Source organism: Ranitomeya variabilis, chromosome 7 (genome assembly GCF_051348905.1).
Source record: "Ranitomeya variabilis isolate aRanVar5 chromosome 7, aRanVar5.hap1, whole genome shotgun sequence".
NCBI lineage: Eukaryota > Metazoa > Chordata > Amphibia > Anura > Dendrobatidae > Ranitomeya > Ranitomeya variabilis.
The window spans coordinates 52,287,374-52,312,523 of record NC_135238.1 but is presented as its reverse complement, the minus strand read 5'-3'; the positions used below and the strand labels follow the sequence as shown (position 1 = coordinate 52,312,523).

The following is a 25,150-nucleotide window of genomic DNA, read 5'->3' as shown; positions in this document are numbered from 1 at the left end:
TCGGTCTCCAAAGCAACGAGCTGTAAACAAAAGATTTTTTTTTTTTTAAATCTCAAGAAAGACTGACTGAGTATTTCTTGTATTTACAAGCTTTATATGAAGAAGGGAATAACCTTTTAAAGCCATATTATTCCTTATCAGTGTGACTTATGTCTACTAACAAAAGTCATAGGTTTACACAATGCTTGCTCCTGATGACTTTTTAGTCAGTACAGCTGATTATCACTTTCATGACTAGGGTTCTTTTGACCTTAAAGCCCAAAGCATATTTTCTTTTTTTGACAATATTGTATTCTGAAGTTGCTTTTTTTCTGTAGCTGAAAGGCATATATGAATTTTTGTAATTTAAAGAGAACATGTCAGGTCAGAAATCACTATTAATCTGCAGAGATGGCATTAATCCGCGACGTAATAAAGTTAGAAAACTGCCCAGCTGCCGTACTGAAAGCCAACTTACCGGGTGAAACGGAACTTTATTCTTCTCGGGAGCCGTTGGCTTTCAGTCATACAAGTGTGCCAGTGCAGCTGCAGTAATCACTTACAGCAGTGTGAACAGCAACTGTAAGTATTTCCCTGTACTTTGACTGACAGCAGGCTATGCAATAATTCATTGCACCATGAGCTCTTAGTCAGAGTGCCGGCGTGTGCTTACAGTCACCGCTCCCATTGCTGTAAGAAGTGACTGTAGCCAAGCCGGCACACCTGTATGACTGAAATGTAGGGATGTGGACTGTCTTACTCTCTTCCTGCCCCTGAAGACAACAGATGCACTATATGAATGCCGTTGTACGGTTTTATATCTAAAAGTGACGTGTGTCTAATGTAATGTATTATAGTGATGTATAGCAAATAAAGTGTTGATGCATAATGTGAAAATAGTATAAGGATAAGCTTAGGATAGCATAGGATATAGAATAAGGATAAAAGGTTTAGCATATAAGATAGGAAATGGTTAAGGTTAGAACTCGCCCAGTGGGTGGGCGCTAGTGTCAATAAAAAGGGAGGCACTTCCTGGTTAGAGGGCTTTCAGTGAGAGATAGTGAACTGCTAAGCGAAGGCCAAGTTCAGGTGCAGTGGGTTGCTAGGGACAGCATGTGTCGCTTGTTCCAGGCAGTGGGAGGCATTACTGGGATCCCGACTGGTCATTCCTGTAATGTCCAGAGCCTAAGGTCTAGCATAATGGCTGCCGGGCACATCGTGTCCTCTGAAGCACAGTGGAAGATAGACATGGACCTGCATATATGGAAGGTGATGGATGGTCCTGGGTGCACTGCTGAGGTAGACGAGAAATTCCTGAGTCTGACAGGATCAGTGGGCTAAGGGGTAGTCCAGGAAGAGCTAACAACAGAGCTGAAGAAGAGTTGTCCTAAGGGCAGAGACAGACTGCCGTATTTCTTGTGCGAGAATCGCATCGTAAACCTTGTACTGGCTGTCGCCTCTCCTGACCTGAGCTTGACAGCTGCATAGTAATCCATTACGCTGTCTTGCTCAGGTCAGGAGAGGTGCCAGGCCAGTCCATGCAGTGTGATGCAATTCTTGCACGAGAAATACGGCAGTGTGACTCTGCCCTAATGAGGAGGAAAATGATTGTGTCCTATCTCACCTGTAACCACCTGATGAATTTGGACTGTTTAGTAAAAGTTTGACTGTTACAAAGAACCTGGTGTCCCATGCAGCACACTGGGACTGGTACACCCCTTTTCTGTCAAGTGCCGGAGCGAAACCGGACGGCAGCTCTGTCATGACTCGTGACTTCTGCCCTGCACCACTTTACAGAAAGCCGGCAGCTCCTGAGAAGACCATTTTCTCCCGGGTGCTGCACTGTCAGTTCTACGGCCGGGCACCTTTCTAACCCTGCAGGTTAATAACTTTATCCCACCTGACAAGTTCCCTTTTATAAGTAGCATATTTATTTCTTTGTGGGTCACTCTCGAGTAGAAGAAAATATTCAAACAAGGAAAAATTAAAGTGATTAATTTTTAATGTTCTATTTTGAGGTTGTTTATTTTCAGTTAATAAGTTGTACTCCAAAAATACATGTCCGTTTTGTACCTTTGTATGGCATCCATTTTTTATGTGAAGAATTTAAGAACTAATGAAAGGCCAAATACATTTTTCTATCTTAATAATTGCCTTTCTGCTAAGCAGTCTCTGCATGTGTTGCGCCTGTCGATTAGCCACGAAACATGCAGGCGCGGGGACTTGAACATATTATTCGAGGATACCGAAGTCACTCGGTTAGCACCGATAACACCTTATCCCAGCATGTTCACTCAGAGTCACCACCAATGCAGACCTTCAGTCTATGTGTACAGACGGCTCATGTGAACTATCGATTGTCTTGTATCGGTCAGCTTGCTGTCCTTTCGGGACCCATTTTGCATACAGATAGCACACGACCGAGCCCTAAGAGAAATCCCTGTAATGTGTCCAATGATGTTGCAGGTTTCCCTAGTAATGACCCAAAGGACTCACGTGAACAAATGTCTGAAAGGTGGGCAGAAATAGGGTTAATAGAAGTTGAAAGATTTACCCCTATGCTGTTTTCATACTTGTAGAAGCACAGCACATTTCCTAAAACTAAAATGCCTGGAAATAGAAGGCCTCATGTTTTCTTCCATTCTAAGTTCTTTTCAGTTGCTTCTTCCTCTTCACACAACACAAAATACAATGGTCCTTACGACCCCCAATGGAGTTGTCCCAAGTTGTCCTGGATGTCTGGATGAGTAATTAGTCTAAAATATGTGATGGATCTTTATATAACAAAGCACTGTAGTCTTTTAGGAGCCTCGTAATGACGGCTGATGTGTTCTTCGAAAGCTCTATTTCCTAGGCCGATATATTTAATTTCAGTACATCATTATTGTTATTACCTCTTTTTTTCCAGCCAGTATTCTGATAAAAATGTATCCCAGTGGGATTCTTCCTGTTTTTACTATTTTCAGATTATGAAAAGGAAAGAATGCGGTGTCACATTTTCTTCACCAAGATAGGGCATTGTTCTAAAAAGTTAAAAAGCACTGTGCTGGCTATGTAAAAGGATAATGTAGAGGAAAAGCAAGGCGCTACTACAGATAATAACAGATAATGAAATTCTGGCCATCATTGTAACTGAGTCATCGTGGGTTATGGTTAAGACCTCATTCAGACGTCCGTTTTTCATGTACGAGTGCTAACCATGGTTTTCACCGATAGCATTCATACCTGTGATAGCAGTCTATGGGGTCATTCACATGTCCATGATTTTATGTGATTTATGAAAAATTGCGGAAACGTGTCCTATTTTGATCCGAGTGCTGGCAATTCAAGTTTATGGGTTTGTGAGAAAAAAAGGACAGCACTCGGATGCCATCCGAGTGCAGTCCAATTTTCACAGACTGTCACACAGGAGAAGGTGAAGAAACCTTTTTTATATTTTTCTCCATGTTTGAGAAAAACCAATGACCACATTAATCAAACTCTAATCAAGATAATTAGTCTGTATTTTCCCATACAAGAGAAGAATGGATGTCTGAATGAGGCCCAAAGATGAGAATTTGTGTTGTGTCTATAGCAATTCTGTTCGCTCGACAGTTGTGCAAACTGTCTAATTTGGCCGCTGCCATTTTACATATTGTAGAAGATTGCATTAGCCTGAGAAGGATCACATGACCTCAGGTGCATCTGTGCAGGTTTCCCCATAATGCCTTCCAGCTGTCAGATCACATGGCATAGCCAGCCAATCAGTCAATATCATCCTATATAAAAGCAGAGGCAGGGAATGCAGCAGTCATTTAGTGCTGAATCTGAATAGTGAGATGACATCACATCTTAGCAAAAGAGATTTTGAGAATAAACCTTATAACACTCAACAAGCTATGCAGATAGTTTGTACACACATCAGTGAAGAACAGTTATGTGTTTACCCATGGCCTTATACTGTATGGTGAGCTCACTTTGACATTACTAATACTGTTTACATTAAAGAGCATGAAATGGGCTGAATTCAGTCCTAGGGGACCTCAGAGTGTTACACACGTCATTTCAATGTAGATTCGTCAAAATTAAGCAAAGCTTTGCAAATTCTTATTTGAAAAGATTCGCTCATTGGATTCGCTCCGTGTCATGCCTTCTGTTATTAACCTCACCAGTGTGAATACAGCCTAAAAGATGTATAGGGAAATGTTATTACCATCTCATCGTTATGCATCTTGCATGATGTATTTGAGTCCATAATTTGCATTGTTTTCCCTTTTCTTTTACATTAATTTCTTTTTTTTTGCTTCACAATTTAATCAGAAAATGAAAAGTTGATACAAAAGCTAGCGGAAATGTCTGATGCTGACGTAGCCAAGGAAGTCCGGAAGATTCCAGTTTGTCTCAATGAGAAACGCGAGTTTAGGTAGGAAATGAATATAAGTTATAACATGAACACCGTAAGTTATATATGATCCATAGTATTCTTTTCCAGATTAAAAATAAATTATATAGCGAAGTGGAGCGTGTACTACCCACATCACAAAATAACTGGAGCTCTCCCAAGTATTTTGCATGAGGTTAGGTCAGTGGTTCCCAACCCTGACACCAGGTTGGGTTTTTCTCACTCCTGTGGATAACTGCCGACTTCTAGAGATAGGAATAACCCTTTAAATTGTCTTCATATTCCGATTTTAGTCTACTCTTAACTAAGCAGTGTAAATGATACAAACTAATAACTGAGGGCCCCAATTCTGGAATCCCATGGTCATCACTAATTTTCCAGTATTTCTTACTTTGGGAGATAAGTGGGGCTAGTAGCATTGCACTGATATCTGCCAGGTCACATGCTCCCGTAGCCAGTATCGCACACATATCCTACTCTAATGAATAGGATAGGGGCGCGATATCTGCTGCTTGCTCATGCGACCTGATCGGTATCAATATATGACATGTCACTGCTCTATCACAGGTCCCGACACGGAAATGAGCAGAAATACCCCTTTAAGCATCCAAATACTTCCATGAAGAGATGCATCGACATCTGTGATGCTCCAAAGCAAGATAACCTCTTTGCAGAAACTCTCTGTCCTGTTGAACAAAACCTGTAGGAAAGCAAGGTCTTCTTGCCATCATCCTCATAGCAAGTTAATGGGGTATTCTCAAGTTACCTCTTGAGCAGCGCAGAGCTATGCAGTCTCCTCACTTCCGGGTTTTTGACAGGTTTTCTCCTCTTTGAGTGAGTAGCAGAACTGTAGAATTAATAGCTCAGCACACGGTCTGCTGTAACACATTCAGCTGTCTGTGCTTTGTTCTTGAGTCTACACAGTTATCACTATATTTACAAATAGTGATAACAGGGCATTCAAGCAAACAGGCAACTCAGGACAGCGAGAGCCATGATTACGAGACCTGCTTTGAAATCTTTCAATGGTGAGGACTGGTGATTTAGCAAGATTTATAACAGCGACTTTTCAGGAGCGGAGAGGGAGGGGGTGGAGGTGAGCAGCTAACTGCTGTATAGAAATCAACTGGCTGGATAGAGTTGGCTGAGATATTAGGAGTTAACTTTCTCCTGTAATGTAACTAGTGCGCATACTTGGAAAGTGTCTGGGCAGCGACTAGTGGCCAAGCTCCATGGAAACCAGCTGTAAACTATGAAAGATATAAGCTCTCACAGCAGGAGACTGACAGTAGATAGAAAAAGCAAGTCAATTGCAAACTTGCTTATGTTCATACTAACTAATTAAAGTAATTTAATACCTTGAGAAAACCACTTTATATCTTCCTTTGTGTGTGCATACTAGTTTAATGTGTACAGGAATTGACCTGTTCTCAAGATAGCCCTCCTTTCTCTTATGCCCATGCCTCCACTTCCATCTCGGCTTCTCTGCTGCGATGGACAGATTACACTTGAAAACAGGCAGTAGACAGCAAGTTAGACAGGAGAGAGGGACCTAGAGGCCAGCTGCACTTTGGAGTGATTTTTTTTAAATAAAGTGATTTGCAGATTTTTAATTTATTACATTGTCTATCAATTGACTGAAGGTCAATAGTGACCATTTATATGTTTTTCTACATTTTTACTTAGGCCATTTCTTATGATAAAGTAATGATTTGAACTATTATATGACTCTCCACAGGTGCAAGGTTGTGAAGCTGAAGCAGAAATCTTTAAAAAATGTCTCGCAGACAAACTGCTGCGTCGGATGTCTCCAAAGTATTAAATTAGTAGGTGGAATATTTGTATATGTGTAGAAAATGAATCATGTAAAATCAAAGGGGTCAGTGGTCGTATTACCTTTCATCTGTCCCCTACATCTTACGTACATACACTTAAAAGGACTTTTAAAGAAGTTGTTCTAATATTTGCCATACCCTAATACATGTCATTATGTAGTGATGCTATTCAGGACACAGACAAGCAGCGTTGGTCCTCGTATATACATGACACGAGGGTCCTACATAAGTGACGAGTATATGAGATTTTCACAGTCATCCATGGCGAAGAACTTCTTGACATCTTCTGCTTTTTAGTTATGTTTTTACATTGTGATATGTATTTGGTAGCTCGCCAAGGTGTTTTCTACCATCATCAAGTACCATGAGATGTAGCATTATACAACTATTATGGTACTGCAATTATTATACTAAAATGATTCATGCTTTATAAAGGGAAAAGTCAGACCTGGATTTGCCTGTAGGTGCAAGTACATATTAATGACCATTAGGATGTGTCTTTATTATGTTTTCATTTTCCTTTTGACTGTGCCTAACAGAGACATCCCTCACCCATAAACAGATACCATATTAGTCTTATGAAGGCACCCATAGACAGATGCCATGCTAGTCTTATGGAGGCACCCATAGACAGATGCCATGATAGTTTATGGAAGCACCCATAAACAGATGCCATGCTAGTCTTATGGAGGCATTGTAAACTTTATCATGCCCTATCCACTGATGCCATTATAGCCTATGGGTAAAAGTTTCCCCTGGCATATGTTTGTATATCCTTCACTCATAGGCCATAATGGAATTATGTAATAGCTTTATTTATTTTACTTATTTGTAGCACCATCATATTCCACAGTGCTGTACAGAAATTATCATTACTGTCCGCTTTGGGGTTTGCAATCTATATTCCCTATCAGTATGTCTTTGGACATTTGGACTTATTCATATAATGTATCATAAAAAGCTGATGAGATGGAAATGCTCATGACATAATCATTAAACAGATGCCTGTGAAGATTGTTTGTAACAGATTTCCATGTTACAAAATATATACTGTATATATATATTTTTTTATTGAACAATTCAATTTTTTCTTGTACTGTTTTATACCAGTTAAAAGCAAAAAGCACTCCCCTGTCTAATAATAAATCCCTATTGGTACATTTATAGTGTACTAAACAGTGGGCAAAAACATGAAGTTAATAGGATTTTATATGTGGCAATATGAATTTTAACCTTTCAATTAAAGATACAATAACTGTTCTGCTGAATGATAGACTGCTGAAATCCCCAGTAGTCCCGAGACTGGGGCTCTGGAACCCTTAGAATAAGGCTGAATGGAATGGAGGTGTTAATAGACGGGCTCTGCTCCAGTCAGTTTTGCAAATCTCCTTGGACAGCATTACAAAGTGCTTAGCTTTCTCCATCAGTCCCATAGACAATAAATGAAATGGAGGTCAAGCATGTGCACCTTATCTCCAGACAGTGTTGTATAGCTCCTTGGACAGCATTGCAAAATTATTATCTTTCTCCAGCAGTCCCATAGACAATGAATGTAACGGAGGTCATGCATGTGCATCTCATCTCCAGACAGCGTTGCAAAGCACTTATCTTTCTCGAGCAGTCCTATAGACAATGAATGGAATGGAGGTCGAGCATGTGCATCTCATCTCTGGACAGCAATGCACAGCCCCTTGGATTGCATTGCAAACTGCTTGGCTTTTTCCAACACTCCCATAGACAATGAATGGAATGGAGGTCGAGCATGCACGCCTCAGCTCCAGTTAGTGTTGCAAAGCCCCATTTTTGGGGTTCCAGAGTCTCAAGATTGCTGGGGTCCAAGTGGCTTAACGCCCCCCAGCGGTTAACCCCTATGCCAGAGTAAAGGGGGTAACTTGATTTTTTGGGAGCAAGCCTTTTAATTCTTTGAATTAGGTTAATTAAAAATATTAGTGAAGTGGTGGTTGAGGAATGAACATTGCTTGTAAAATTGTGTTGTTTTCCTCCACATTTGTCTTCCTCACCAGTCACTACGGAGATCCAAGCAGGTGACGTCAGAGGTATTTGAGGCACTCCAGCTTTGGCAAGGCACCCTGAAATCCATAGGAGGAACATTCGGGACAAGTATACTTTCTTACTTCAATTTCATCAAGTGGCTGCTGATGTTCAATATCTTCTCGTTTGTGGTGAACTTCAGTTTTATAACCATTCCTCAGTTTGTTGACATGGCACCCAACAACTTATCGTTCACGGGTCTAGAGCTTCTAACAGGAGCGGTAAGTTTGGAGAGAGGTTAATTCTCAGCAAGATGACAAGTTACAGTTTCTAGAAGAACCCTTGTGTCCAATGAGGAGGACTATGTAGATATTTAGAACATGGGTGGCATATTCGCCACTGTTACTACTGTCTTTGCCAGTGGCTTAACTATTATCGATGCAAAGGTTGCAGTTGCACCCCAGCCCTGAAGCCTAGCGTGCCTCAAAAGGTCCCATTAACTCATATGAGAAGACCAATACTATTAAAGACCTGTGATAATTGGGGGGCCCTGTTTGAGATTTTGCTTTCAAGTCAACCTTCAACTTACGCTGATTTTCAATCATTTACAGATCGCGGGTTCATAGAAGTAAAATTTAGCTTGATCTTACAGAGGTTGTTGGGTTGTCCCCTATTTTTTTTTATATGAACCCAAATAGTCACTGTCGCGGCCACTGATAGGCTGCAGTGGTCAAAGGCCATCTCCGATGGAAAACAAGCCAGGAAGACTAGCGGGGACCTAGGCTGTGCTTTGGAAGCTAGGAAGTCTAGCAGGGACCTAGGTTGTGCTTTGGAAGCCAGGAAGACTAGCGGGGACCTAGGCTGTGCTTTGGAAGCCAGGAAGACTAGCGGGGACCTAGGCTGTGCTTTGGAAGCCAGGAAGACTAGCGGGGACCTAGGTTGTGCTTTGGAAGCCAGGAAGACTAGCGGGGACCTAGGCTGTGCTTTGGAAGCCAGGAAGACTAGCGGGGACCTAGGTTGTACTTTGGAAGCCAGGATGACTAGCAGGGACCTAGGTTGTGCTTTGGAAGCCAGGAAGACTAACGGGGACCTAGGTTGTGCTTTGGAAGCCAGGAAGACTAGCAGGGACCTAGGTTGTGCTTTGGAAGCCAGGAAGACTAGCGGGGACCTAGGTTGTGCTTTGGAAGCCAGGAAGACTAGCGGGGACCTAGGTTGTGCTTTGGAAGCCAGGAAGACTAGTGGGGACCTAGGTTGTGCTTTGGAAGCCAGGAAGACTAGCAGGGACCTAGGTTGTGCTTTGGAATCCAGGAAGACTAGCGGGGACCTAGGCTGTGCTTTGGAAGCCAGAAAGACTAGCGGGGACCTAGGTTGTGCTTTGGAAGCCAGAAAGACTAGCAGGGACCTAGGCTGTGCTTTGGAAGCCAGAAAGACTAGCGGGGACCTAGGTTGTGCTTTGGAAGCCAGAAAGACTAGCAGGGACCTAGGTTGTGCTTTGGAATCCAGGAAGACTAGCGGGGACCTAGGCTGTGCTTTGGAAGCCAGAAAGACTAGCAGGGACCTAGGTTGTGCTTTGGAAGCCAGGAAGACTAGCGGGGACCTAGGTTGTGCTTTGGAAGCCAGGAAGACTAGCGGGGACCTAGGTTGTGCTTTGGAAGCCAGGAAGACTAGCGGGGACCTAGGTTGTGCTTTAGAAGCATGACAAGTAATTGGTACATGAGAATAATTTTTTTTTCTCTTTTTTAAGTCCATGCTGGGCCCAATTAAAAAATACCCCCCCCCAAAAAAAAAAATGTAAATAAAAAAAATAATAAAAAAGGGTTGAAGGGGAAAGATAAACCTATTAAATCAGCCCCCTCGTAAATGAAAACATCCTTGAAAATATATCACTTTTTTTTTCTTTTTAGGGCTACTTTGAAAAGACAGTTATGTACTATGGACATTATACAAATAGTACCATCAATAAAGATACCAGTCTAGCTCCGTATAATATGCAGTTAGCATATATATTTACCATTGGATTGTATTTGGCAACCTGTTTTCTCATCCTACTCATCAGGTAAAATGATCTGTCATTTATTCTGAGACCTTTTATGTGACGACACAGCATTTAATAATAATTATGCTAGACGTATATTTTCAGTAGGTCAGGAGACATAGACTATTGTTAATTAGAGTCAAGGTTTAGGCTCATATGAATAATGACCTAAACGTTGACAATATTCTATGTCTCCAGGCCTATTGAAAATATACGTTTGGCAAAATTAAGATTAAATGTTGTGCCGTTACACTTTAGCTAGGCACAGGCATTAAGGCAGAACTCAAGCATGCTATACTGTATATAAAAATATTTAGAATTGAGAGTCCTCAGTGGTTGATACCTTTTAATGTCATTAAAAGGTATCAACCACTGAGGACTCTCAATTCTAAATATTTTTCTATCTACTGGCTAACACGGTACCAAGATATATTTCTTTCCTGTATCATACTGTATATACTTATTCATTTATTAGGTGTGCACATCCTTATTGCATTGAATCTTTGTTCTCCTATTAATGCAATTATACAGACCTTGGCTGGTCATAAATAACTATAACCAGCCTAGGTGATCCTATATGAACAGACCAGTTTCTAGGCTACTACATTACTATACTTGCTGTATATACTGCCCCTGCATAAACCTATAATGCATGGTATACATAGATGTCCCAGAGATTGGACCACCACCGATCACCAAATGATTTATTTCAGAATACCCTAAGAAGTTATTTGAGAATAGAATAGCTGAACCAGACAGCCCATTTAACTTGCTGATTATATCTTAACCCCTTCATGACCTTGGGATTTTTTGTTTTTCCGTGTTCGTTTTTCACTCCCCTCCTTCCCAGAGCCATAACTTTTTTATTTTTCCGTCAATTTGGCCATGTGAGGGCTTATTTTTTGCGGGACGAGTTGTACTTTTGAACGACATCATTGGTTTTACCATGTCGTGTACTAGAAAACAGGAAAAAAATTCCAAGTGCGGTGAAATTGCAAAAAAAGTGCAATCCCACACTTGTTTTTTGCTTGGCTTTTTTGCTAGGTTCACTACATGCTAAAACTGACCTGCCATTATGATTCTCCAGGTCACTACGAATTCATAGACACCTAACATGAGGTTATTTTTTATCTAAGTGGTGAAAAAAAATTCCAAACTTTGCTAAAAAAAAAAAAAATTGCGCCATTTTCCGATACTCGTAGCGTCTCCATTTTTCATGATCTGGTGTCGGGTTAGGGCTTATTTTTTGCATGCCGAGCTGACATTTTTAATTATACCACATTTGTGCAGATACGTTCTTTTGATCGCCCGTTATTGCATTTTAATGCAATGTCGCGGCGACCAAAAAATTCTGGCGTTTCGATTTTTTTCTCGTTACGCCGTTTAGCGATCAGGTTAATGCTTTTTTTTATTGATAGATCGGGCGATTCGGAACGTGGCGATACCAAATATGTGTAGGTTTGATTTTTTTTTATTGATTTATTTTGATTGGGGCGAAAGGGGGGTGATTTAAAGGGAACCTATCACCCCGTTTTTTAAAAATTAGATAAAAATAGTGTGAAATAGGGGCAGAGCTGGGCTTTACATTACTGCCTTTTTGGTGCCTTTACACCCCCGTTAGGCTGTCGAAATACCTTTGTGAAGTGGCCGTTTTGTCCTGTCACTCAAGTTGGTCAGGTCGGATGGGCGTGGTCACAGCGCTGTTTCTCCCCCAGATCAGGTTCATCATTACGTTGGTGGCGTAGTGGTGTGCGCATGTCCAAAGAGAAGATCCACTGCCCAGGAGATTCAAAAGAGCGCGGTCTTCGCTATTCGCCGTTTACCGGTGGGCGCGGCCATCTTTCCTGTGGCCGCGCGTGCGCAGATGGAGCGCTCTGCTGCCCGGGGCTTCAGGAAAATGGCCGCCGCGATCTCCATCTGCGCACGCGCGGAATCCCGCGGCCATTTTCCTGAAGCCCCGGGCAGCAGAGCGCTCCATCTGCGCACGTGCGGCCACAGGAAAGATGGCCGCGCCCACCGGTAAACGGCGAATAGCGAAGACCGCGCTGTTTTGAATCTCCTGGGCAGTGGATCTTCTCTTTGGACATGCGCACACCACTACGCCACCAACGTAATGATGAGCCTGATCTGGGGGAGAAACAGCGCTGTGACCACGCCCATCCGACCTGACCAACTTGAGTGACAGCAGAAAACGGCCACTTCACAAAGGTATTTCGGCAGCCTAACGGGGGTGTAAAGGCACCAAAAAGGCACTAATGTAAAGCCCAGCTCTGCCCCTATTTCACACTATTTTTATCTAATCTTTAAAAAACGGGGTGATAGGTTCCCTTTAAACTTTTATATTTTTTTTATTTTTTTCACATTTTTTTAAACTTTTTTTTTTTACTTTTGCCATGCTTCAATAGCCTCCATGGGAGGCTAGAAGCAGGCACAGCACGATCGCCTCTGCTACATAGCAGCGATCTGATGTTCGCTGCTATGCAGCAGAATTGCAGGTGTGCTGTGAGCACCGACCACAGGGTGGCGCTCACAGCTGCCGGGGATCAGTAACCATAGAGGTCTCAAGGACCTCTATGGTTACAATGGAGAAGCATCGCCGACCTTCGATCATGTGACGGGGGTCGGCGATGCGCTCATATCCGGCCGCCCGGCCGGATGCGGTAGTTAAATGCCGCTGTCTGCGTTTGACAGCGGCATTTAACTAGTTAATAGCGGCGGGTGAATCGTGATTTCACCCGCCGCTATTGCGGGCACATGTCAGCTGTTCAAAACAGCTGACATGTCCCGGCTTTGATGCGGGCTCACCGCGGAGCCCTGCATCAAAGCAGGGGAGCTGACCTCGGACGTACTATCCCGTCCGAGGTCAGTAAGGGGTTAAAATCGTTGGAACCACAAATTCCAAACAAAGATTTTAACAGAAATATTCTTCGCCTATGAAGTTTGAGGAAATATTGAAGCTACGTACTGTATATCAAACGAGTTGTCTACTATATACTATATTAAAAATGGTCCTGTGGCACCCCAGGAGTTCGGGTGCCACAGTAGTGCTGTCTTCCTCTCAGGGAGGATAGTGCTATGTCCAGAGACAAGTGGGATTTCCTTTGGTAGATTTAAACATACACAACACCTTCCAATTCCAGGCCAGGAGGGGGAGCTCAAAACCCTGTTTTAGGGCAGCTTCCTGGTATAAAGATCCTGGTTTGGAGGCGGAGTGAGCTCAGTCTGGAGGAGGAGTCTGGATGCGAGGACAGACAGGAGGGGAGCACAGAGGAAAGTGAGAGCTCCAGGAGGTCACGAGCAGGCCTCTGAACAGCTATAGCGCCAGGAGCCGGGAACCGGGAGCCCGAGGCTTATATGGACTCTACGACACGGAGCAGAACCGGAGGTCATTATATTACCAAAACTTTGCCCACAATTGCCTGTGGCACAGCAGCACTTAGGAGCCCGGAGTCACCAAGAACGGACCCCAGAACCCACGGCTCGAGCTGCCTGCCATACAGGTACCTGTCCTAGGACAGCAGAACGATTAAAGACCTTGTTGAGACACTTTGTGGCAGCAGGGACTTAGAGACAGAAAGCGCAGAGTGGTAGGCTCCCACCTGATTTACCCAGGGGAACTTGCTTGTCTCTGGACTGCCTGGACTTCTCTGCCTGCCCTGTGGTCTGGTGCCCTGGACTGTGGCTGCTGAAACCAACAGTAAGCAAGGTAAAGAGACTGCAATCCTGTGTCCTCGTTCTTCCCTGCACCTCTCACCATTCTACCACCTTCACACTGGGAAGCCCTAGGGATCCACTTCACCTGTGGGAAGGTATACCATCTAGCTGCCATAACATCACCCCAGAGGACCCCTATAAGCAGCGTCGGTCACCCTGACCAAAAACCACAGGTGGCGTCACGAACATAAACTTTTTTCCCTTAAAAGACCTTTCCCTTTTACATGGGCGCCCGGGGCCATGGACCGGGTCGCCGCCGTGACATTCCCCTGTGAACTCAGGACCCGGTACCGAGTACCTCGCTGCCCTGTCGGGGCGATCCAGTCCCATAGTGGTCTTAAAACAAAAAAGAACAGGTACTTTTACTCTGACCAGTGCATCCAGTGGATACCCACTAGTGATGAGCTAGCATGCTTGCCACTTCACTTGAGCAAGCATCGGGGTGGTCAGGTACGCATCGAGTTTCGCTGGTACTTGAGCCATATGTTCGAGTTCCCGCCTCGTGTGTTTGACAACTGTTAGACATCCAATAAACATGCAGGGATTGCCATGTATTGCAGGCAATCCCTGCATGTTTATTGGGCATCTAACAACAGCAGACATCGGGGCTGGAACTCGAACATGGCGCTCGAGCACCCGCGACACTCTATGCGTACCCGGGCACCCCAATGCTCGCTTGAGTGGCTCACTTGCTCATCACTAACGGCCACAAATCAGCAGCAGCCGTCACATTCTATCTAAGCTAGAAGAATATACAGAATTAATCACTGTAAAAAGTGAATCCTGGTGATAAGGTGATGCTTACCTCTGTATGTTTAGCTATACCTAAAGGTACCGTCACACTAGGCGATATCGCCAGCGATCCGTGACGTTGCAGCGACCTGGATAGCGATATCGCTGTATTTGACACGCAGCAGCGATCTGGATCCCGCTGTGAAATTGCTGGTCGCTGCTAGAAGGTCTGCACTTTATTTGGTCGCTAGGTCGCCGTGTATCGCCGTGTTTGACAGCAAAAGCAAGGATACCAGCGATATTTTACACTGGTAACCAGGGTAAACATCGGGTTACTAAGCGCAGGGCCGCGCTTAGTAACCTGATGTTTACCCTGGTTACCAGCGTAAAAGTTAAAAAAACAAACAGCACATACTCACCAGCGCGTCCCCCAGCCTCTGCTTCCTGACACTGACTGAGCGCCGGCCCTAAACTGAAAGTGAAAGCACAGCGGTGACGTCACCGCTGTGCTGTTAGGGCCAGAGCTCAGTCAGTGTCAGGAAGCAGAGGCTGGGGGACGCGCTGGTGAGTATGTGCTGTTTGTTTTTTTAACTTTTACGCTGGTAACCAGGGTAAACATCGGGTTACTAAGCGCGGCCCTGCACTTAGCAACCCGATGCTTACCCTGGTTACCCGGGGACCTCGGCATCGTTGGTCGCTGGAGAGCGGTCTGTGTGACAGCTCTCCAGCGACCAAACAGCGACGCTGCAGCGATCGGCATCGCTGTCGCTATCGCTGCAGCGTCGCTTAATGTGACGGTACCTTAACATGTCAAGGTGAACAAGATAGTTATACTCACCATGTATTCAAAGATGTCCTTAGAAGACTGTAAACACTAGGTCCCAGCCACCCTGTGGATTAACCCTAATGCTGTCTACATACATCAGATAATGGAAATTCCTGATTACTTTGATCAATGGTTGTTAGGAGATATCACAATTTTTGGCAAGTAATAGATTTAGGGCTCGTGCAGACTGTCCCGATCAGAGTTAGCTTGGCGTGGTGGGATGGCTTTTGTGCTATTTTTTTATAAAAAAAACAGTGTTACTAAAAACTCTGTGTTATTTAAATGCACTTTTGCTTTTTTACTTAATTACATCAGGGTTTTTGCTTACTTTTTCTCTTGTAGGTTTTAATGTTTTGTGGCCAATGTGAACATGAGTTTAACATCTGCATGTGTACCAACTCAAGTTAAGCTCAATTTTTGTGGGTTTTTTTAATGTAGTTTCAGTCTGATTGCGATCCATCAAAACATTGGCTCGCACTCGGACTAATGTTATTCAACGAGGCGATGTATATGTTCAATTTTTCCCTCTGATCGAATAGTCCAAGGAAAAAAAAATCGCAGCATGTATGATTTGCCTTTGATAATTGGATGGTACTCATTTATTCATGTCTATGGGTCTGTGGAAAATATTCGGTTTCATGGACAGACTAAATGGAGTTGATGTGAGAAACTTTTTTTTTAATTCTGCACATTCGAGAAAAACAGATCCCACTTCTATAGGATGAGCTGACTGTTTTTCTCAGTTGGAGAACATAAGGGTCGTCTAAGGATGGAGAGATATTACAAAGTTCAAGATGATGACTTGGCCTCCAGTTTCCCTAGATTTTTATCCAATCAAGATTCTGTGGGATGTACTGGAAAAACAAGTCCAATGTATATATCATGCCTCACAATGTAAGGGCTACCACACAACATCTTCAGAAGGCTTGTGAAGTTCATATATCACTGTCTGGACCCCAGCTATTTTGGTGGTACACGGGGTCCTACACAATATGAGGCAAGAGTAATGGGCGCCTTTGCTGGATTGACAACTTGGACCAGCGGCATTGTTACGCCACTGGCCTGAACTATGTGCTCCCAATGCTACTATGTAATCTAGCTTTGTAACACAGTAGCGCAGTGGGACTGAAGCTTTCCAGTATTTGGAGCTAATAGAGCACTCCAGCGATCTCCACCAACCTCAGAGCAGTGCTTACAAGCTCAATAGGAAAAAGCTTGTAAGCACTGGACATGTACGGCCGCCACTGCTAGACAGCTGAGGTGGCCAGTCCCTTTGTCAATGTTCACTAAACAATAAAAAATAAAATTGTGACTATCAAGAGAACTGGATAGGGTTTAAACAAAAAGTTAACAGGAAGGCTGCTTGTCTTTTCAAGCCTTATCCAGCCATACCCATCTACAAATATGGGAATAACGCTTTAAAAATTACTTTTTGAGCCTTTTTTTGCTCTATTAATATTTGACATGTTAAAAAAAGTGCAAAGTATCATTAATTTTTTATTATTGTTCTTATGGGGATGATTTAGAGAAAAGTATGAGGAAGTGCACATGAGAAGGAGAATCAGGTGTTTTGTATATGAGAACATTTACAGCAGCAATAATACAAATTATTGAGATAAAGGAAGTTTCAAAAGTAATAAAAGAAGAGCAAAGGTTAACTTGTACCTTCTAAGGTTTAAAAACAAGACAGCATTAGTAATATTTGTGTAATAGAGATATTTTGTGATAACAAAAAGTTTATTTATTGAAATAAGTGGTCATTTCTAGATTGGTGGAGGTCCGAAACCAATATCCCCACTGGCTACCAGAATTGGGCACTTCTATCCCTGTTTTAAAACAATGCACATCCTTAATTGCTGCTGCATTCATTCTGTACGCACCTTTCGGGCCCCTGTTTGGCTGCACAGGTTGCACCAATGGTATATCTTCCCCTGGTACAAATGAATAGAAGGATAGAAAACCCCAGAGGGATAGGCAAAAGTAAAATCTTGACACTTTTGATGCTTATAATTGGTTGTTTCCAGTCCACTCTTCCCACTGTGCAGAGAATTACAACACTAAGTGATGGACAAGAGTTCTGCTGCATGGGAAAACTTGATCCATAGTTGTTATTGTTTAGGAAATTATGGAATATCGTAGCAACCTGCCATCATGAACTATGGTGGGAGAATCCCTTTAAAGGTTTTCCCCTTAAAGGCTTTATCCATGAGTATTTAATTTTTTACTACAGGCCTAAGAACTAATAAACAGGTAGACTGCTCCTGCTGGGGAATCAGAGGCTTCCACTGACATAATGTTGACAGAGTAGATACTTCTCTTCCACTCTGCTCTGTTGATGGGTTGTGACTGTCAACGTCATGCTGATTGAGAACCAGCACCCTGCTGCCCAACTGTTGGAAACTGTCTGTCAATTAGCATGATGCCGTCAGTCACACTCTGTCGACAGAGCAGCCCGGAAGAAGTAGAGCCGCTCTGTTAATGGGTTGTGTCTGCCAACGTCATGCTAATTGACAGCCAGCTCTCTGCTGCCTAATTGTAGGAAACTGTATGTCAATTAGCATGATGCCGTCAGTCACGCCCTTTCAACAGAGCAGCCCGGAAGAAGAAGAGCTGCTCTGTTAATGGGTTGTGTCTGCCAACTTCATACTGATTGACAGCCAGCTCTCTGCTGCCTAATTGTAGGAAACTGTATGTCAATTAGCATGATGCCGTCAGTCACGCCCTGTCAACAGAGCAGCCCAGAAGAAGAAGAGCTGCTCTGTTAATGGGTTGTGTCTACCAACGTCATGCTGATTGACAGCCAGCTCTCTGCTGCCTAATTGTAGGAAACTGTCTGTCAATCAGCATGATGCCGTCAGCAATGCCATGTTAACAGAGCAGTCCGGAAGAAGAAGAGCTGCTCTGTTGACATGGAGTAGCTGAATCGCCGGCCGGAGCAACGCCAGGTAAAAAGTAGCCCTGAACAAACTTTGTAAGTCTTCTCTTTCAAATTGAAGCATTGGCTCATTAAGCTGCCTTCATTGCATTGATTGTAGCTGGATTTAGTATTGTACACTAATAGTTTTTGGTTACATTGACTTCACTTTTCTGATGTGTTCTCAGCATGGCAAAGTCATTTCGAAATAACTTCATCAACCCTGCATCGTTTTCGGGAAATGCTGCTAAACTTCTGTGCAGTTGGGATTTTAGCATCACGAATGAGAAGGCTGTGAAATTAAAGAAAAGACATCTGAGCACGCAAATAAAGGTACGAAACGGCCCAGATTCTATTGACTTTATGGGTGTCAGATACAGAACTGGCTGGTATTCACTGTTTGTGTAGTCTTTCCGTGATAAACGAGAAAAACTTGTTTCTTCCTTACAAAAGTCTATTGAAAGAGGAGAATGTAGTCCACAATAAATCATTTACTCTTAATAATGGACTGCAGAAGAGGGAGGGCACAGCCAGTAGTGTCCTGAATCTTTTCCCACAGCAGTCATTACTTTACAAAGACCATAAAATGGAACTTCTCGTATAAAATAAAAGTAGTTATAAGTAAAGGTAATTTTTACTTAGAGTTAAATACGAGGAAATAGAAGAAAAAAAAAAAAGATAGACTTTGTAGATTCCCAACAAAGCTCATAATGTGGATTTACAGGCTATCACTTGGCATGCTATAAAGTCACGTCTGGTTAAAAATCTCAATCTGTTCGCACTGCATTTCTGTAGTTCATTCAGGGATTTTATCTGAAAAACTCTAGAAATTGGATTCAGATGAACCACCGATGGAGCCATTGGCTACCTTGATAGGAATGGAGTTCAAAATAACTAATTTTTTTCTGAAAGCATCAGTTATTTTAGATGTGGTCAGAAAAGTAGCATACTGTATGTTAGGGGTCGAGCTCCCGCCTCTGCACAGGGGGAATCTTGGGCCATCTCCACTGCTGTCTCCCATTCTTCTCCTGCCGCAGTGGAGACGTCGGTCCCAGCGTCTTGCTCAGTCCCACTCTGTACAAAGAGTTGCTGCTGCTTTTCCTGCTTCTGCCATTGAAGTCAGTGCTGGGCAGCGGCGAGCAGACGCTTCTGGGACTAAGTCCTGCTTTTCTCGTTCTGAGCATGCCCTGAGTAAGATCTCTCAGTGGGGATCGAGGGTCACATGGTCAGACACTGCAGCTAAGTCCATTGGTCCTTTCAGGAAGGTCCTGTAGGTGCTAGGACTAAGTCCTGCTCTGCACACACTGAGCATGCCCAGGGCAAGATCTCTCAGTGGAGATCTAGGGTCACATGCTCAGGTATGGCAGTCTCTCATTGGTCCTTCTAGGAAGGTCTTTTACTTGCTGCAGCTATATAAGGCTGGGTTCACATTGCGTTAATGTGTGCACGCTAACGGACAGCGTTGCACGGCGAAAAGGTCGCAATTAACCCCGTGCAATGGGTCCGTTAGCGCACCCATTGACAGCAATGTGAATTTTCCCTGTAGCGCATCACTAGCGCGTGCCTTTTTCGGCTCGCGCTAGTGATGTGCCGTTCTCCTGTGACGCGCCTCGGACGCTGCTTACCGCGGCCCCTAAATAAACATTGCGTTAGCGCAATCCGCTAGCGCTAGCGCTAAACGGATTGCCCTAACGCAATGTGAACCTAGCCTTAGGCTCGCATGGCCGCACGGCCATGCGCTAGTATCAAATCTGTTATGTGCATGCGCCAGTGTGGTCACATTTATGTGTGTTCAGGGGCTCGGCTGAAATAAGCCCCTAGAATGCCGGCACCTCCGGCGAGGAGATTGTGTGCGTGGATTTAGGGCCCTGGCTGAAATAAGCCCCTAGAATACCGGCTCCTCCGATGAGGAGATTGTATGTTTGCCTGACCACAGACTGCCTTCAGCTCGGCAGTTAGCTGTGAACTCCTGTGGGGTTAACAGGGCACAGCGTCTTGTTTCCATGCGACTCTGTGAAGTAACAGAGTTCGCTTAAATCGCCATATAGTGCCGTCATTTGCTAGCAGCAGGCTCCTCCTGCACGGTGGACCCCGGGCTGCGAACGCACCAATAAAAACATCTATATTTAATCAATGCGTTCCGCTAGCCCTAACACTGTATCTCTGTGGCCATCTGCAAAAATACAGACGCTTCCAGAAAAAAGTACCAACATTGTCCATTCCAACTCCATCCATACAGCCACTGCTGAGGGTTTCTTCTGATTCCTATTTTAGAGGGATCAGCGCAGGACCCCCAAACACATTGCAGAAATGCAGCATACACAGATATTTAGACATAACTACTGCCATCCAAATGGCATGTATTAAACAGGTTGTCTAGATTGTCTTTTTTCAAATGAAATGGGCATGCAGTGGCGGTCAGGACATCCTGTCTGTCGGTCGCCAAATCATGGGCTGCATGAATCAGAGCCTAGCTGTATGATTGCAGCCAGGAACATCTTTCTTTGAAACAATGCAAAGTTTCAGACACTGGCACAAAAGGGTCCCTGGGCAAGAACAATATATGGAACCTTTGCAGCCCAAGAGCTCCTAAAAATGCAAATTTGCATCTGCTTTGGAGGTATTAATGGGCCACTTTACCTCCTGGGCCCCTGTGCGGCCGCACAGGTTGCACCAATGATATGTCCGCCCCTGGTTTGAGAGAAGATATAGTTTGCATAGACGGCTGGGGACCATAGCAATAGTTGGAACTAGTCCGGTGCCATCCCCTTCCAGATATTCCCTGTTCTGATCCAGGAGATTGACATGGTTTTCCATTGTGTCTACATAGCGAGAGACTTGTGACTCATCTGCACCTATAATAAGAAGATCCAGAGCCTAAAGACTAGCCCGGGCCCTGTCCCTAGTCGTTTCTTCCTATCATTGACGCAGGTGATTCATGGGTCTCTCCCTGTGTACACAAAAAGAGACCTGTCAGTCACCAGAGCAGTGGTAGGACAAGCTGGCAGGGGACAGAGCCGGATGAATCTCTTCTCTGGCTATGGTCCTCAAGTGGATCTTCTAACTATATATTCTTTATCTTCTCTGTAAGGCTGGAGCATTTCAGAGAAAAATATACCTGACTGCAATTGTGATGCCAGACTTTGATTCAAGTTGCCCACAGCTTGGGCAGCATAAATCAGGTGACCGAGTCCCTTTAAATATTTTACATCAGTCCCCAGGATCTTAAAGAGTTTGTAGACCACTCCTTACAACTTAGCACAAACGGCGCAACCCTGCTGTTCCCAAGATATCTGCAGATGAAGGAACATGTGCCCAGATCTCTCCACTCACCTCCATCAATTGAAACACAGCTTTCCCATGTGCAGTCAGGGGCATCATTACAGTAGGTGAAGGGGTTGGAGTCACACCTGGGCCATAGAGCCTACATGTTCTCCTTGGCCCTTATAAGAGAACCAATACTATTGCAGACCAGTGATATTTAGGGGCCCTGATGGAGATTTGGCATTGGGGCCCATGAGCTGATGGACAGATCTGGTCACATGCTCCTCCGTCAGCAGCCATATTGAGAGCTGGAGAACTGTGCAGTCTATGAGGAAGGCTGTACTAATAAGTGCAGGAGGACAGCCTGTAAGACGTATATATTAGTAAGTGTCACAAAATCACGTTCTCAACATACGTATTAAAATAAGAATAAACTGGAGATCCCCTTTAAGCTCCAAGAAGATTGTGAAGCCAAGTCAGGGTCTTAAAAAATTTGCAAAAGTTGACACAAACTTGCCTAAGGAACTACTTGATCTTCTATGTACTACCAAAATGTATCAGTTAACATCATGTCTATACATAGATATGACAACATTAATTCCATAGGGGTGCAGAGGTAACAGCCAATCCAGGCCTCGGTGCCTAATTGGGCACATGGATTCCTCTGCCTCGTAAGGACACATATTATTTAGAGCAGCTGTGAGCCTTATTAAAATTTGCATAGATACACTCCATGCTCTTAGATAGTAAAGAAAAAAGTTATTGATATAATGTTTTTGAAAAATATGTTCAATCCGTGTCTGGTAACAGAATATGAATGTGATCAGTCAGTGAAACCTTATTGTTCTTTTTTTATTACTTTGTTTTTTCCTTCATCTAGGAAACATTGGCAGAAAAATTAATGGAAGCATTAAAGCTTCCTTTGCGTCAGAAGTTATCTCGCTTAGGTATTCATGTGGCGGCCTGGATCGTCTCCTCTGGGCTGGCAGTTGGCTGTAGTGCTGGAGTTTATTACCTCTGCCTTAAAGTTGCGGATTCTGCAAAGGTAAACAAAAAAAAAACCAATCCACGTGCATGAGAACATAAAAATACAACTTAAAGGGCATGTGTCAGCAGATTTTTGCTATTTAATATAGGAGAGCCTGATTCCAGGGATGTATCACTTATTAGTCTGTGTGCTGTAATTTCAATACAATCATTGTTTCATCAGTGCAGGACTAGATTTCACGTGCAGGCCAGTCAGGCTAATCTATGTAACCCCATCTCCACCATTGATTGGCAGCTTGATAAAATGTACAGTGTACACAGGAAGCTGTCAATCAGTGGTGTGGGCGGAGTTATACAGAGCTCAGCATTCAGAGAACTGCTACATCTACAGCAGAGAAGGTAGGTATTATATCAAGCAGTCCAATAAGTGACACATCACTGGAATCAGGGCAATTGTCACTACGTTACGCTGCTTTCAGATTACTTGCTAATAGATTCCCTTTAACATGGGTTGAGTATTATATGCCTAAATGTTCTTTGTTTAATCTCTTATATTTTGCTTACACATAGCATATAGATAATATAATAACGCCCCTTATTGATTCATCAGAACCCAGATTTAAATGACCTGACTAAACAAGCGGCAACATTAGTGGTTCCTGTGGCGGTCGCCCTCATCAACCTTATCATGCCTCTAATCTACTCTATGTTTGGACTAGTGGAAAAATTCAAGTACCCGCAGCATCGGGTCTATGTCGTGATTTTAAGGTAAGACCGACAATCAGGGATTGATATTCATAAGATCACTCTTTCCCGATCATTGGAACATAGAAACATGCCGCCCAGCAAAATCAGATGTTTCGAAGATAAATCGAGATGTTTTAAATATTTTGTTTCAGTTTTTTTGCTTATCATTAACATGTCTGTACATCCTGTGATTTATATAATCCCTCGACTTTTCCTTTTTGGATTTGCAATTTCAATGTTGAGGAGTGTATATACAGTGGGAGAAATAAGTATTTGATCCCTTGCTGATTTTGTAAGTTTGCCCACTGACAATGACATGAACAGTCTATAATTTTAAGGGTAGGTTAATTTTAATATTGAGAAATAGAATATTAAAAATAAAATCCAAAAAATCACATTGTATAAATTATATAAATTTATTTTCATTTTGCTGTGAGAAATAAGTATTTGATCCCTCTGGCAAACAAGACTTAATTCTTGGTGGCAAAACCCTTGTTGGCAAGCACAGCAGTCAGACATTTTTGTAGTTGATGATGAGGTTTGCGCACATGTCAGGAGGAATTTTGGTCCACTCCTCTTTGCAGATCATCTCTAAATCATTAAGATTTTGAGGCTATTGCTTGGCAACTCGGAGCTTCAACTCCCTCCATAAGTTTTCTATGGGATTAAGGTCTGGAGACTGGCTAGGCCACTCCATGACCTTAATGTGCTTCTTTTTGAGCCACTCCTTTGTTGCCTTTGCTGTATGTTTTGGGTCATTGTGTTGCTGGAAGACACAGCCACAACCCATTTTTAATGTTCTGGTAGAGGGAAGGAGGTTGTCACTCAGGATTTTATGGTACACTGCTCTATCCATTCTCCCATAGATGAGGTGCTGTGCCCTTAGCAGAGAAACACCCCCAAAACATAATGTTTCCACCTCCATGCTTGACAGTGGGAATCGTGTTCTTTGGGTCATAGGAATCATTTCTCTTCCTCCAAACACGGCGAGTTGAGTTAATGCCGAAGACCTCAATTTTTGTCTTATGTGACCACAGAAAATTCTCCCAATCACTCACAGAGTCATCCAGGTGTTCTTTGGCAAACTTCAGATAGACCTGCACATGTACCTTCTTGAGCAGGGGGACCTTGCGGGCACTGCAGGATTTTAAACCTTTACGGCGTAATGTGTTACCAATGGTTTTCTTTGTGACTGTGGCCCCAGCTGCCTTGAGATCATTAGCAAGTTCTCCCCGTGTAGTTTTAGGCTGATCTCTCACCTTCCTTGTGATTAAGGATACCCCACAAGGTGAGATTTTGCATGGTGCCCCAGATCAATGTCTATTGACAAGTCATTTTGTATTTCTTCCATTTTCTTACTATTGCACCAGCAGTTGTCTCCTTCTCACCCAGCGTCTTACTTATGGTTTTGTAGCCTATTCCAGCTTTGTGCAGGTCTATGATCTTGTCCCTGACATCCTTATAAAGCTCTTTGGTCTTGCCCATGTTGTAGAGGTTAGAGTCTGACTGATTAATGGAGTCTGTGGACAGGAGTCTTTTATAAAGGTGACTATGTAAGACAGCTGTCTTTAATGCAGGTAACTAGTTGATTAGGAGCGTCTAACTGGTCTGTAGGAGCCAGAACTCTTAATGGTTGGTAGGGGATCAAATACTTATTTCTCACTGCAAAATGCAAATAAATTTATATAATTTATACAATGTCACTGTGATTTTCTGGATTTTATTTTTGATATTCTATCTCTCA

General features: G+C 43.3%; 1 protein-coding gene across 3 annotated transcripts in view; it reads left to right on the top strand.

Annotated features, from left to right (window-relative positions):
* The window catches only part of TMC5 (transmembrane channel like 5), a 100,815-nt gene that overhangs the window by 58,520 nt on the left and 17,145 nt on the right, over positions 1 to 25,150 (top strand). For all 3 annotated transcript variants that reach the window (XM_077275079.1, XM_077275078.1, XM_077275080.1), the window contains 7 exons: positions 4,279 to 4,381; positions 6,099 to 6,186; positions 8,220 to 8,468; positions 10,092 to 10,243; positions 18,597 to 18,741; positions 22,553 to 22,717; positions 23,270 to 23,427. In XM_077275079.1, coding sequence (XP_077131194.1) covers positions 4,279 to 4,381; positions 6,099 to 6,186; positions 8,220 to 8,468; positions 10,092 to 10,243; positions 18,597 to 18,741; positions 22,553 to 22,717; positions 23,270 to 23,427 — 1,060 coding nt within the window. The remainder of the gene's footprint in view (positions 1 to 4,278; positions 4,382 to 6,098; positions 6,187 to 8,219; positions 8,469 to 10,091; positions 10,244 to 18,596; positions 18,742 to 22,552; positions 22,718 to 23,269; positions 23,428 to 25,150) is intronic.